This window comes from Epinephelus fuscoguttatus, linkage group LG20 (genome assembly GCF_011397635.1).
Source record: "Epinephelus fuscoguttatus linkage group LG20, E.fuscoguttatus.final_Chr_v1".
NCBI lineage: Eukaryota > Metazoa > Chordata > Actinopteri > Perciformes > Serranidae > Epinephelus > Epinephelus fuscoguttatus.
Window position 1 is genome coordinate 365,520 of NC_064771.1, and position 15,171 is coordinate 380,690.

At 41.6% G+C, this 15,171-nt stretch overlaps 1 protein-coding gene across 1 annotated transcript in view; it reads left to right on the forward strand.

Moving 5' to 3' along the window:
- Positions 1-15,171, forward strand: part of LOC125880997 (glucagon-like peptide 2 receptor) — a 63,710-nt gene that overhangs the window by 28,986 nt on the left and 19,553 nt on the right. The window contains exons 9-10 of the mRNA XM_049563894.1: positions 1,919-1,985; positions 2,732-2,820. Of these exons, the coding sequence (XP_049419851.1) occupies positions 1,919-1,985; positions 2,732-2,820 (156 nt within the window). The remainder of the gene's footprint in view (positions 1-1,918; positions 1,986-2,731; positions 2,821-15,171) is intronic.

The window sequence follows — 15,171 nt, forward strand, 5'->3', positions numbered from 1 at the left end:
GGTTTAAATGAAGAACTTCTTTTGAGTTGTTTTCTTTGACTGGTCCCTGTAAAATTGTCTTTCATACAAGGATGAGATCTCCTGTTGTCTTTTTTGACCATTAGACTACTTTATGATATATTGTCCCTTTTTATTAGGACTTCTTTTTTGATACATTTATATATCCTTGAAGCACCTGTATTCCCCTTTTGAATGTAAATGTCTCTCTTTTTCAGAGACTTTTTTTTTTCACCTCAATTAATGCATTTAGTGTCCCCGCCACTATTAAGGTTATTCAGTACTATACAATTGATTAGTAGAGCCCTGTAATCATTTTTAAACTTTTTCTCACTCTATATTTTTAGTATTGATATTGGTGTAGATTCTTTGTAATAGGTTCAGACTATTTTTCTGTGGTTCTTTTAGTCTCTAGTAGAGTTATATCCAGTGACTTAAAAGCCTCTTTTCAGTCTCTTTTCTGTCACCTTAATTCTCCCCTTCTTACTGTCTGACATTTTTCTCATCCAACTAGTTTTAAGCTTAAAGGGCCAGCGTGTAATATTTGGCATGGTTTATTGTCAATCTGAATCTGAATCTGAATATTCTACCCTTTAATATGTTTATACAAGTGTATGATCGCTATAAAATAAAATTCATTTGGTTTTCGTAGCCTTATAATTATGCTAGCAAGGGCCTTGCTTTAGAGAGGTCGCCATCTTGCGCCGCCATGTATGTACAGCAGACCGAGTGGACAATCCAGCCAGCCAGAGAACGCGTTTCGCATGTATAAATGAACTAACGAAGACAGCGGAAGGAAGGAAGAAGGAGGAGGAAACAGCAGAGAGTGTTAGTAGTTCGTCAATAGAGAGTAGTGAAAAGTTTTTTTAGTTATAAAGTTTGCGAATGGACCACACTTACCACGCAACAGGAGAGAATGAACCCGAACCGTCATCTGCGAGGAAAAGAAGACGTAACTTCACTCCTTGTGATGCACTCTCTGCGGCGCTTTTCCTCCTGATGATATATCTCCCCAACGATGGCAGCAATAGCACCGAATCCCATTCTGTGCATTCAGCCTTCTCGCCCGCTCAGAATCAAACACATGGAGTTCCTCATCTGTATGCTCCGGCTCAAACAGGCACGGCTCTGGGTCTGTGTCCGCTACAAGAAACTCTTCAAAATCGCATTCAAAGTCCATTGCAGCTACTATAGTCCGGAGATATTGCTAGGCTAAATAAACAGCTGAGCACTGTTTACAGGCTACGCTGTCAGTCATTGTGCAGGCTGGAGATTGGTGGAGCAGAGAGGGGAGGGGGGGTCCCCACTTGGTATGGTAAACGAGTATGTGTGTAAAGTTATGAAGTGTGTCTGTTACGCTAGAAGAGTCAGAGTTTGGGACGGAGTGGAGTGTTACTGGAGTTTCTGGAGTGCTCAAATAAACGGGCCTTTTTCCTGAACGCTCCTCTGGTCTCCTGCTCGTGAGGGATTCATTACAATATCATAACATGGTTTAGATTTCTAAATAAACATTCACCTCGTCGCTAGATAGACCTACTCCTGAAAAACTCATGCGCAAGGCTTTTCATCCCTACGAGGCCACCGTCATTTACCCGACGGGAGGGGTGAGCGAGTGAGCCCTGCAATCTAGAATTTGACCACTGATGTCACTGTTTTCAACCCATTTTACACACTGGTCCTTTAATAATTTTGATGTTCTTATATGTTTCAATGTATTTGAATATTTCTGTTTGCATGTATTGATTCTTGTGCATCAGTCTTGGCAATTGTCTTGTGTCAGCCTGTCATTGGCTGCAGCTGCTACACATATGGTTTCTATTGCCTCTCATTACACCTTGCACTGTAAGGTTCACAATAAGTGAAGTAAATGAATGAAAACATTCTCCACTGTCTGACTTTTTAAACCCCTTTTATTCCTTAGATGCTGGTCAATTGTGAACAGATGGTTTTGGTGGATAATAAGAGGCCCGATCACTTTTTCAGTGCTGGTAAGTGAAGTGTCTGAACTACAGTACAGATTTTTTCTACGTGATGTTCATGTTACAGATACATTATGTTGCTCCCATCAGTCTTGTTCCTCTGGTGCAGCCTTTAAGTAAAAGTCACTCTGATTTCATATTGCATTTCACGTGTCCTGTCTTGGAGGGCATGTGATATAAAACTGTTGTACAGTGTGGTAGTCACAAGAATGACTGATTACTAATTTCTTGGTGAACAAATAACAGGTCATTAGGTAGTCATGCTTCTGCTCCTCATAGTTGCTCTCATCTAATTAGTGGCACCAGCTGATTATCACACCTGGTAGAAATTTATCTGTGTGTCTATTTGTTGTTCAAAGCACTCATGTCAGAAGCACTGATGATAGTCAAGGACTGAAATGTTTGCTGCTATTTTTATCTATTTTTATTCACTCTTTTTTTTGGCACTTTGAACACCTTTTTGTGCACAGATGCAAAAGTATTTTTGCATTGATTTCAGCCAGTGGACCTTTTTGTGACTTTCTAAGTCCAGTTACATTGGTGTGTGAGTGTCTCCTCTACTGTCCTTTCTCGTTTGTCTATTGCACCGACACACCTGAGACAAACTTTTTTGTTGCCTGAAGTAGGCACAGTTCCACAGCAGCCCTAAGACTTTGTCAGTGTACAAATGCACATTGACAAGAGTGTTCCCAAATGTACATTTTCATATACATTTATTGAGTCACTAAGTCTCTAAGTCTGGATGTGTGTTGCAGGTCATTTTCTTCTTATTCGTCAAGATTCTCATGCTGCTGCTGTCAAAGCTGAAAGCAGATCAGGTGAAATTTACAGACTACAGATACAGGTATTTTCCCCTGCCTTCTATCTTTGCTCTTTCCCAAGCTCTTTCCCAAGTGGTCTCTTTAAACAGTACAGTGGGTTCTCGGTTAAACATTAAAAAGTCAGCCACTCCCGCGTACAACAGATATTCAGATGTTAAACCTTTAAGCTCTGGCCTCTTTGTTCTACCATAAATGTCACCACAGGATGGAAGCTCATGCATACATTTACATTTACTCTTTGTTCTCTATTTTGTCCTTTATTATTTTATAGTTGTTATAGTTTATTTTTTTTGCACAATTAAAACACAGAAAAGGCAATGAAAAAAGAATAATGTAATACAGTGCAGGGAGAGGCAAAAAACGCAGAGGGCTTATTTGAAGCCTCCACCTAATAAAATTTTGACAAAGTTATTAAAAACTCAAAAGTACATAAAGATAAAGAACAATACATAAAATAATACATGTGATAACAAACTACTAATAAAATATGTTAGATTACAAAAACAACACCAACACCAACAAAAAACAGCAATAATAGTAATCAATGTTTGTGTAATTAGGCGTGCATGTATGTGTGTATGCATGAGGGGGATAACAGTTTATACCGTATCATTCTTTCAACCCATTGGCCGTATTCGGCGTCTGACTTCCGGCAAACTGCGATACAGCCTCTGGGGGCAGACCCCTGATTTTTTGGCATTCCGGTTTGATTTGGGCGGAGGAAGTGAATTTTCGTTTCCGACTTCCGTTTATATAGTAAATATGCTGAACCATTCTGCCTCGTTAGTTCACCGAACGGACCGTTTAACCTGGCAACAACTGCAGCCAGCTCAAACGTGATTGGTCAATATCACGTGGACTACAAACAGCCTACAACCAGAAACCAGGGCTCTTCCGCTCTTCTTCCGGAGGCAAGATCTACGGGGTTTGCCTACAGACTCTAAATTCACTGAATGTAGAGTCTGTATATAGAGACTAATACCGTATTGACCCTTGAGCAATCATAGAAATGTATCATAGTGAATAAAACAAGCTAAAACATGAACAATAATACAAAAAGGAGGAAAACCCTTTACAAGACAGCAGTAAAATGTTTTTAAGGCATCTTTTGCAACACTTTATAGACCTACAAGTTTTTACCAGGTGGAAAAAAGGATTCCATTATTTAGTTCCCCTAAATCTTATTTAAAATTGACCTCTACAAGTCTGGAATTTAGGAGGGTGAAGTTCTGCTGGGCCCAGTATTTCAAAGTGATCTGATAGGATTATCCTGGCCGGATTGAATTAAATCCTGATCTGATCTGAAAACTGGGTATTTCAACACGGATCAAGCAGATCTGGTAATCCAGTCCTCCCTTTAATCCAGGTAAAGGCTGCATTTGGGTATTTCAAAAGTTAAGGCAGAGATCTGGATCAATTTGATATGAAATTTCAGGATTATTTGGATCCCACCTCAGAGGTGGATTTGACAAAGCCTCAGCTCACATTTCTTCTAGATATTGTTACTCAAGATGTTCATTGCACTTAATCCAAATTAGTGTTTTAGTTGTAAGTAATTTCAAGCATAGAAAAATATTGTTTGGCCACATGTCTAGTTTCACCTAACATTGTAACTTGTTTGTATCGAAACATCCATTGTTTGTGGTCAGACGAAGGCAAGGAAATGCAAAGCAAATTTATTTGTATTCAAATAAACACAAGAAGTTTGTGCTAAAAAATAAATAAATAAATAAATAAAAAGGGATCAGCACTCAGTGAATAACCTCCTAAGCCCTACGACAAGCTATTATGGCAAGGCTTAACTATACAGACCAGTGAGCAGTGATAACTAACATGTCTTTGGGGTCATCGGGTGGGAACCTCCTTTCACCGGTGTTTCGTCTAGTTGGTCCCACGACACCTCCAGGAGGCTAGACAGTGATCTCTGGCGTCCCAGAGACACTCCCCTAATGCCAGGTCTCACTGCTCCCCACACTAACCGAACAACCTCCTTTACCTTACCTATACTACCACAGAGGACGTAGACCCAGGGAAGGAAGCCTTGTTAGGCTATCACACTCCCCCGCCGGGTTAGGCTGTACAGTCTACCTCCCCAAGACGAGCCCTCACAACAATGACACCTCCAGGAGGCTAGACAGTGATCTCAGCCCAAACAGCACTGCCACCTTCAACCAAACCCAGGCTCCGTTTATGCGAGCTCCAGGCAGAAGCAATGCTGATACTACCTTTACTAGCACATTCACCATACTCTATTTCACATGCTACATAGCATAACTACAATGTAAGCTAAAGTTAAAGGAGATAAATGAACTCACAGGATCAGCAAACACACTCACTTTGCAGCATGGTCTCAAACAAAATGGATTCAGATAGGCCACTCCCACACTTAAATAACCTTCCTCTTCCTAGATTTCTCCTGACAGGAAGTGGATCTCTCCACCTGATCTCAAGGAGTTATGTGCCCTGCTTAGTAGTTCCCCCTGCTGCCCCCCCCGCTGACATTATTTCTTCTGTAATAGATAAACTGGCTGCATTTAATTGCTTCATCTGACATTTCCCTCACTGTCTTCCTCAAACTCTGTCCCCGCACTCCAAGTTCCCCCAGGAGTGAGACAGTTGTTCTTGCTATGAATCCCCTACACCCCACTTCCACTGGACAAATCATAGTCTTCCATCCTCGCTGCTCAGCTTCTGCTCCTAAGTCTGCATATCTAAGCTTTTTTCTTTCATATGCTTCTTCCACTGAGTCTTCCCAAGGAACTGTCAGCTCAATGAAATAAACTATCTGTTGACTCACTGACCACAACACTAAGTCAGGCCTCTGCCTGGTACAGACTATTTCCTGAGGAACAACAAGCTTTCCCCCTAAATCTACTTGCATTTCCCAATCACAAGCACCTTCTAGGCGGCCACACCCTTGCCTCCTCACTAACTTATCCCTTCTGTATTTCTCTCCCTCACGGACAAACTGAATTACTAAGCTCCTATCCTTAACACCTTCTGAATTCACCTGTCTTTGTTTCACTTCGATGCCTGCAGCTAAACATTTCAACACCTGATTATGTCGCCATGTATATCGGCCTTGTGACAAGCTAACTTTGCAGCCTGACAAAATATGCTTTAAAGTTGCAGTACGTGAACACAATGGGCATGCTGGGTCCTCATTTACCCACAGTTTTAGGTTCTGGGGGGTTGGTAAGACATCGTATGTAGCCCCTATCAGGAATCTAATACGATTCTCCTCCATACTCCACAGGTCCCTCCAACTAAGCTTCCTCTTCTCTACACTTTTCCAATTCAACCACTGTCCCTGTTTAGCCTGGGCCACTACCTTTGCACCCCTTACTATCTCTTCCTGTCTGCGTATATGTTCTACAACCAGCTTTCTTTTATCTTTGAGGCCTGCTGTATTCCATACCGGTTTACCTGAGCCAAGCCCCAGGCCTCCCCGGCCAAACTGAACATTACCTACAATCTCTGCATGTCTAAGAGCTGCCTCTGCCTCCTGAACTGCCGATCTTGGGTTCCACTTCCTCCCTTGGTTGGATTTGGAACCACACTCCTAACTACCACATCCTTACTCCCAGATAACAAGAGCTCTGTCCTGACCTTGGTACATTTAAATTCCTCTGTTAAACTAGATACTGGCAGCTGAAGTATCCCTTTTCCATAAAATGCAACACTACTTAGGCACCTAGGAGCGCCCAACCACTTCCTAATGTAGGAGCTAACCAACCTTTCAATTCTCTCTACAACAGATATTGGAATTTCATAAATTGACAGTGGCCACATTAACCTAGGATATAGCCCAAATTGCAAACACCACAACTTCAACTTTCCTGGAAGTTCTGATTTATCTATTCTATCCAATCCTTCAGCCACATCTTTTCTAAATTTCACCACCTGTTCCTTATCATTCAACTGTACATTGTACAACCTACCTAAGCTCTTTACTGACTTTTCCCTAATTGTTGGGATGTTCTCATCATCTATGACAAACTTCCTATCACTTAATTTCCCTCTACATATCGAGATGCTTCTAGATTTACTAGGCTTGATTTTCATGCTGGCCCACTTGAGGTTCTTATTTACCTTCTCTAGTAGCCTCTTTGTACATGGCATTGTTGTGGTCACCAGTGTCATGTCATCCATGTAAGCCCTAACTGGTGGAAGATGCAACCCATTCTGCCGTCTCTCCCCACCTACCACCCACTTAGAAGCCCTGATGATTACTTCCATTGCCATAGTGAATACTAACGGAGAAATTGTACACCCTGCCATGATGCCTATTTCTAGCCAACCTGTTGTGAAACCTGCTGTACTTAGACACAGCCTAATATCCTGAAAATATGCTTTCACTAAGTTAACAACTACCTGTGGCACTCTGAAGTAATCAAACGCACTCCAAATGAGGCTGTGCGGAACTGAACCAAACGCATTTGCAAGATCTAAAAATACTACATGTAGGTCCCTTTTGTTAATCTTCGCTGCCTGAATCTGGTTCCAGATCATGCTAATATGCTCTAAACACCCTGAAAAACCTGGTATTCCTGCCTTCTGCACCATGGTATCTATTAAGCTATTCCTTTCTAAGTAACTAGCTAGTCTCTGCGCTACTACACTAAAGAAAATCTTCTCCTCCACATTCAAGAGAGAAATCATCCGGAACTGGCTAAGGTCCACAGACTCCTTCTCCTTAGGAATGAGGACACCCCCTGCCCTACGCCATGCTCTTGGTATAATTTGTTTTTCCCAAACTATTCTTAGCTGTTTCCACAAAAATTTAAGGGTATCAGGCGCACTTTTATAAACCCGGTAGGGGACTCCATTAGGCCCTGGGGCCGAAGAAGCCTTTGCACGCCTGACCACCTCCTGAACTTCCTTCCACCTAGGTGGCCTGACATCCATCTCATGCTCTATCCCTCCTAATGGAGGGATATCAGGTGGGAAACCTACTATCCTATTCTTCTCCAAATCTGAATATGTGTTTCTCAAATATTCTTCAACCTCTAACCTTTCTGCTTTAAGCTGCCCTCCCTTTTCCTGGCTGAACAATCCTTTAACAAACTTAAAAGGGTCCCTGAAAAAACCTGTCCTAGCATATTCCTTCTTCCTCCTCTTTTTCCTGAGATGCTCTGCCCTTCTAAGAACTGCTAGCCTGCTTCTCAACTCCTCTTGCAACACCTTAATTCCCTGCCTTTCTTTTTCTGTAGCCTTTTTCCACTGCTTTCTTAACTGTCTCCTTTCCTTGACTAACTTCTCTATTTCTCTCTGCCGCCTAGACTTACCTGACTGTACCCTCTCACTCCTCTTTCTCTCATGCACCCCAAACCTCTCTACACCATATGAATACATTATATCTCCCATCTTTTCTAACCTTTCTATTGCATTTCCTCTAAGCCTACTCAAGATTACTGACAAATCTCTATTAACTATCTCCCATTCTTTACTGTCATTTGCTCTAGGCCATCTAACTCTAACCTTTTGCTCCATGGTTCTCTCTCTGGCTAGCATACTGGCCTCAGTGTCACCTGCATAGCACATTCTTTTCTTTACATAGAGTGCAAGAAACCACACAGGGATTAACATAATAAGCACATGGCAATTCAAACAAAGTATTCAAAAAGCAATTAGAAACAAAATGCAAATCAAAATAGTGTCACAGAACCTAAAGACTGCTCACAGGTCTGAGATGAGCTTCTTTTCCAGAAGTTTTATCTTCAATTCTGTCTCTCTGCTGAAGCAGCATCAGCTTGAGCTGCTCGTCAGCCAATTCAATTTGTCTCACTGCCCTCTCAGTCTCCATTCTCTGTCAGGAATCCACAATAGTCAGAAATTGTAGAAAGTACAGAAAAGCATATCACCAGCATTACTGTAGCATACCCAAACTCAATCCTCTGACACTTCTGAATGAACCGCATAATTCATACTAGTATTGTGTATTTTTCCGATACAGTCTGCTCTGCACACATGTAAAAATATATATACTATATAGATATTTTTTTTAAAGGCCTGCTGTGTTGGCAATAACATAACGTTAAACTCTAAACAGGTTGGTGTTTAAAGAGTTAATGTATGACGTACTTCAGATAAATTCCCTTTTAAACTACAAAAGCACTCAGACCTCCGCCAAGGAGGTGATTTTCCCTCCTCCTCTGCATCAGATTTTGCACCCTGCATCACAATCAGGTTATTTGCATCACTATCATTATTAGTTAGGTTATATATGCCTTCACCATGTAGACACTGTGGTGTATTTATTTTGTTTTTATTTTGTACCAACACAGGCCCAAGTAGGCCTACTCGCCACTGCCAACCAGTGGCACACGTCTGGTCATAGCCTGCAAGCTACTTAACATGCAAGTCAATGGAGCCGCGTTAGCTACCGTCAGCATGACTTCGGCTCAATTAGAGATTGGTACGCCCACGTTTTAAGTACGTGACAATTCAAATAGCTGGCTCACATAAGATGGTGGGTGGCCTTCGTATGGTCTTAAAAACGCTACACATTAGATAACGGTAAACTTACATTTTGATGTGAAAGCTGTGCTACCAGCTGCTCCTGTTGTGAAGTAGTCCGCCATGTTTCAGATCCGGGGGCGGAGTCGTGAGATGTGGAAATCCGCATCCGGTCAGATTGGGATCAAAGTGATCCACTCTGCCAATGTTTTGAAATACCCAGATAAAGTCAGCAGGATCACCTTGATCCCTGACTGAGAAAAGGAGGATTTCATTATCCAGATTATTCTGATCCAGCTTACAAGTTTTGAAATACTGGGCCCCAGGGGTGGGCTAGGGTTGAAATTCAGCCCGGGAGCTTGATTTGGAGAGGCCTTTTTTCCGACTGCACGACGGACGCAAGTAGAACCGTAATTTTAACATTAATACTTCATTTGCAGTATAAAAGTCTAATGATATTAAACAAAACGTCAGTCAGTAGAGTGTATTGAATATAATATAATTCTATGCAAAGACCTATTGCCAACCTAGTCCTGCACACTGCACCTGTACCTGGCACTGTTTTTTTTTTGGTGGTTCCTGCTCCACTTTCCTCCTTCTCCTCCTCCTCTTCCATCTCCTCCTCCTCCTTCTCCTGTCCCTCCTCATCTGTGTCTTCCTCCTCCTCACTCCTATGACTGGCATTATCCTGTCCCTCTGCATCAACTCCACGACTGACACTGGCCTTGTCAGCTAACAATAACCCTAACAGCAACAATGATAAACGTTATAGCACTTTTGCAAAGAATTCACAGTGTTAGAACAAAAATACAATATAAAAATCAACATAACAAAAGTGCCACACACACACACACACACACACTGTAAATGAATTACTCACTTTAATGTATTTTTCTTGAGCTGGTAAAAATGGCTATATATTAATGTAGAAACAGAACAGGAAAACAGGATGTATAGGCTAGCCTATATATTCCAATATTATCTTTTTAACTTTGAACACAGACTCTCTCCTGAAATAGGCTACGTTTTCTTTTGCAATAAAGAAATTTGTACGTTTTTCTGGACAGCCAGTATGGATTTTATTTTTAATTGATAAAGCAGATTAATGATTAATGCACGTATGGTGTAACATTGCTGATAGGCTACCTTTAATGTTCTGTGTGCCCTGAACACATCCAAAAACACAAACTAGAATTCTCAATGGACCTGAAAATTACAACCCAGACCCGATGCAGCCGACACACTAGCATTAGCCTAATTGTCTGCCCGAAAAAAAGGAAGCCCGAGGCCCAACCCGGCCCGAGTCATTTGCATATTTTTTCGGCCCGAACCCGACCGAACCTGCGGGTCCGGTCGCAGTGCTTGCTAACCGCTCGTATCCCCCCTTAATATGCAAAATATTAGATTGACCCAGTCTGACGTTCCACTCTGTGCCACTGCCACCTGCTGCTGCGAGGGCAGGCGTGTGGCCAGCCCGCACCTTAAACGTATTTTGTAACGTTACATAAAAACACATATTGTAAAAAATATTTATGTCATAAATAGTGAGAATCTGAAGTCTCTGAAATAAAGGTGCAGATGACATGTGTGACTCTGATCGGGTTGCGATCCTAACAAAATGTTTCTGGAGGACCAAAATTTTATGTAGAGTAGTCAGAAAAGTACTTGCCCAAACTATATTACAATATGAAAGATAGGGATAAATCAGACTATAATAAAGGGTTAGGAGACAGTTTATGGTAACAAGATGACTGACCCTCATTATTATACCAAGAGATTTATGGATTTTTTTTTTTTACTAACCCACTCAGTTTGTTCTCTCCAGTTCAAACTCATCAACAAAAATGCCCCAAAATTTTGTACTGGACACTTGAGGCATCTCAATAGACTCAATTATAATTTTAGATCATTTTTTAGAGTAAGCCTTTTTGCCACTGAAAATAATAAAGTTAGATTTTCTTATATTCAAAGAAAATTGATTTAATCTGAACCACATAGCATAGGCAGTTAAATCAGCATTCACATCTTTCACCAGTGGATCAAAATTTGAATTGGAAAGAACGAGGGTTGTGTCATCAGCAAAAATTATTGGGGAAAGGATATTTGAGACAGATATAGATGAGGAATAATACTGGTCCAAGAATGGACTCCTGTGGAACCCTACAGGGTAATCTAAACTTGTTGGAATAGCAACCCTTAACACAAACAAACTGACTTCCATATTCATACAATTTTTCTAATAAAATACAATGGCTTACTGTATCAAAAGCCTTTAAAATATTAATGAAAATACTACAAGTATAGTCATTGTTCTCACGTGCTGAATTAATTTTGTCAGTCAGGTGAAGCAGAGCCATGTAAGTGGAGTGATGTTTTCGAAAGCCATACTGGTGTTTGTAAAGAATTGAATTTGAATCTAAATGAAAAAGAATTTGTTTATATATAGCTTTTTCTAAAAAAAAAAAAAATTGAAAAACATAGCAAAATAGATATGGTTCTGCAGTTATTAAAGTGAAATGGATCATCTGCTTTAAACAGAGGTATAACTTTGGCAACTTTAAAATCCTTGAGCACAATACCTGTTTTCAAAGACAATGAAAAGATGTGAGCCAATGGCTGCAGTATGGACTGTTTTAGCTCTTTGACAAGATATACAGAAATATTGTCATGACCAGCTGATGATAATTTTAATTCATCAATTATGTCACTTATTTCCTGGATATCGGGGTTTAAAAGAAGAAATGATGGGAAAATTAATTGGCATAAATACCAGTGGATTACCATGATAAGGATGAACTTTATTTGTTAATTCATAACAAATGTTAAAAACAAAAAAATCACTCAATTTTTGAGCTATATCAAATGGATTGTTAAAGGAATACTCCGATGATTTGGGAGTTATGCCCTTCCTATCTATCTCTATCATTTTCATATTGAGACAACCTGATCGATATCTTTTTTGTGTCTGTACGTCCAGTGGCAGGGTCTCAGCGGTTAGCATTGCGGCTTAGCTTAGCGAATACAATTGAAGTCTATAGGGGGTAACTCACTCGGTAAAAGTGAACAAATAAATGTTACAGAAACCCTGAAGCTGGCAATTCTGTGCGTGCATTTGAAATAAACGTGTTTAAACATTAATTCAAAAAATGAGAGTCCTTTTTAGTCGTTTTAGAAGAAGTTTGATACATGGAAGTATAGTGTGTTTACGTCCTGCGCGATCCGGGAAGGGATACACCGGTGAGTAGGCACAGGCACAGACGTAGCCTGTAAACAAAACTCAATTGTTTATTTAGCCTAAAATAAATACATAAATAAATAAATGAGTCAATAAATAAATTCATATTCCATTCAATTGCACCAAAAATGCATAGAAAATAAATGTAGACATTAATTAACTGATAAAATGCATCTTTTCTTTGTACATTTACATTCCTTCAGACATTTAATACAATTTATACATTTACATTCCTTCCTGAATTCTTTTCACATTTACATTTCTTCATGCATGCAGAAATGCATGAAGAAATGTAAGTGCTTCCATGAAACGGAGTTGTCACTCCAACCAGTACAAGAAACCAGAGGAGAACTAATTGCATTTACTCAGGTTACTGTAATTGAGTAGTTTTTTGTGTAATTTGTCATTTTTTCAGTAGTTTTTGAAATTTGTAATTTTACTTTTACTTAAGTAAATTTTGACTGAAGTATTGTACTTTGCTACATTTGAAATCACATCCGTTACTAAGTAAAAAAAAAAAAAAAAAGTTTTCTGCTAAATAGAAACCAAGCACTCGGAAATCTTGCGTGGAATTGACCCAGAATAAGCGGCCGTTGCCAGCGAGTTACTGGAGAGAGAGATGGAGGAGGGTGGGAGTGCTTCGGCACGTGTGTGTGTGTGTGTGTGTGTGTGTACGCGCATCGGGGCCGAACTTGTGATGTGCGCGATACAGAGAGCAGAAGAGGATTGTAAAGGTGCAACCATGTAGAGACAGAAATGACATGCCATCATGTAAACAATATAACGCTCGAATTCCACTGGATGCATGTCCGTTGCAGAATGGCTGCGCTGGTTCTCCGCTGCGTGCTCCGCCGTCTGTCAACACCCATCTGCTGCATTTGCTGTGCGGAGCGGTGCAGCTCCGCAGGACAGCGGGAGTCACGAGGACCCACGAGATCCTGCAAATTCACGCATAATCGCACTATATAACAAGATATAGTTTCTATAAACAGAACCACAAAACCAGAGGAGTAGTACTAGGAAGACATCTTGGTGCACCTCCATGTTTAACGTCTCCTCGTCCATGGTGTCAATGGGGTGAAATGACGTCTGGAAACCTCTGACCTGTTGACTTAAGTGTATTTTATTTTTTAAATTAACCGGATGTTTTATTTTGTTTCTGTGCACGACTTCCTGCCCCGCATGATCTGCTCTGTGCTGAATTGCTGCATAGTGCTTCGGCGTCCGGCAAAAATAGAAGTCCTTTGTATCTGTTGCGGAGGGTTCCGGACCGGAGCGCCGCAGCTGTGACGGAGCCGGAACGCAGCACAGCCGCAGCCGATGGAAGCACACACACTGGGCTCTAGTTTCGCAGACCAGGCAAGGCAGGGGCACAGCGGACCTGCGCTTCGCCAACTGGGTGTGGCCAGGTGGATTTTGGAGTTTGGCACACCGTGCGCACTGGCACGTACTCGTCTGTCCCACCTCCCTCCCTCCTACCTGCGCAAGTCGGAAAGAGGGAGGAGAGAAGGCGTGGAGTGGGTTTTACACACATCACACCAATCAAATGAGCCCCTCGCCTCGCCCTTAAAGGGCCACTGTGTAAAATGGGTTGAAAACAGTGACATCAGCGGTCAAAGTCTAGATTGCAGGGCTCACTCGCTCACCCCTCCTGTCGGGTAAATGACAGTGGACTCGTAGGGACAAAAAGCCCTGCGCATGAGTTTTTCAGGAGTAGGTCTATCTAGTGATGAGGTGAATATTTATTTAGAAATCTAAACCATGTTACGATATTGTAATGAATCCCTCACGAGCAGGAGACCAGAGGAGCATTCGGGAAAAAGGCCAGTTTATTTGAGCACTCCAAAAACTCCAGTAACACTCCAGGGGGTAAAAGACTCCGTCCCAAACTCTGACTCTTCTAGCGTAACAGACACACTTCAGACACACATACTCGTTTACCATACCAAGTAGGGACCCCCTCCCCTCTCTGCTCCGCCAGTCTCCAGCCCGCACACTGACTGACAGCATAGCCGGTAAACAGAACTCAGCTGTTTATTCAGCCTAGCAATATCTCTGGACTATAGTAGCTGCAATGGACGACTTTGAACGTGATTTTGAAGAGTTTCTTGTAGCAGACACAGACCCAGAGCCGTGCCTGTTTGAGCCGGAGCATACAGATGAGGAACTCCATATGTTTGATTCTGAGCGGGCGAGAAGAGAGGCTGAATGCACAGAATGGGATTCGGTGCTACTGCTGCAGTCTCACTCTGTTTCTTTTCTTTTGACTTTTCTAAGATGACAGATGCTGAACATATACTCCCTATCTGATGCTGTGGCTGTTTGTGGTTGGCTGAGAGGGATGTGACCTCATTAGTTTGCAGCTCTGTTAATCAAATCAAGTTGGGTTTCCATTACGCATGCCAAATGTGCCAAACGGTGCCCATCCCCTTTGATCTGACATCAGATGTGACGAGACAGTCGATATAGAGGTACATTTATGTGCTGATTGCAGATAGTTGCATTGAATAGTGTTTTTTTGGGTATTTATTGCATTGTTAATGTGCCTGATATTCTGGAAACCTGCCTGTGAGGTTTTGGTGACATGTGCGCACTGTCCGCCGGTCAACCAAACTTCGGCTACACCGGCTGCGCTCCGCCTGCGCTGACAGTAGACCTGGTTTCAGCTGGCAAGCTTTTA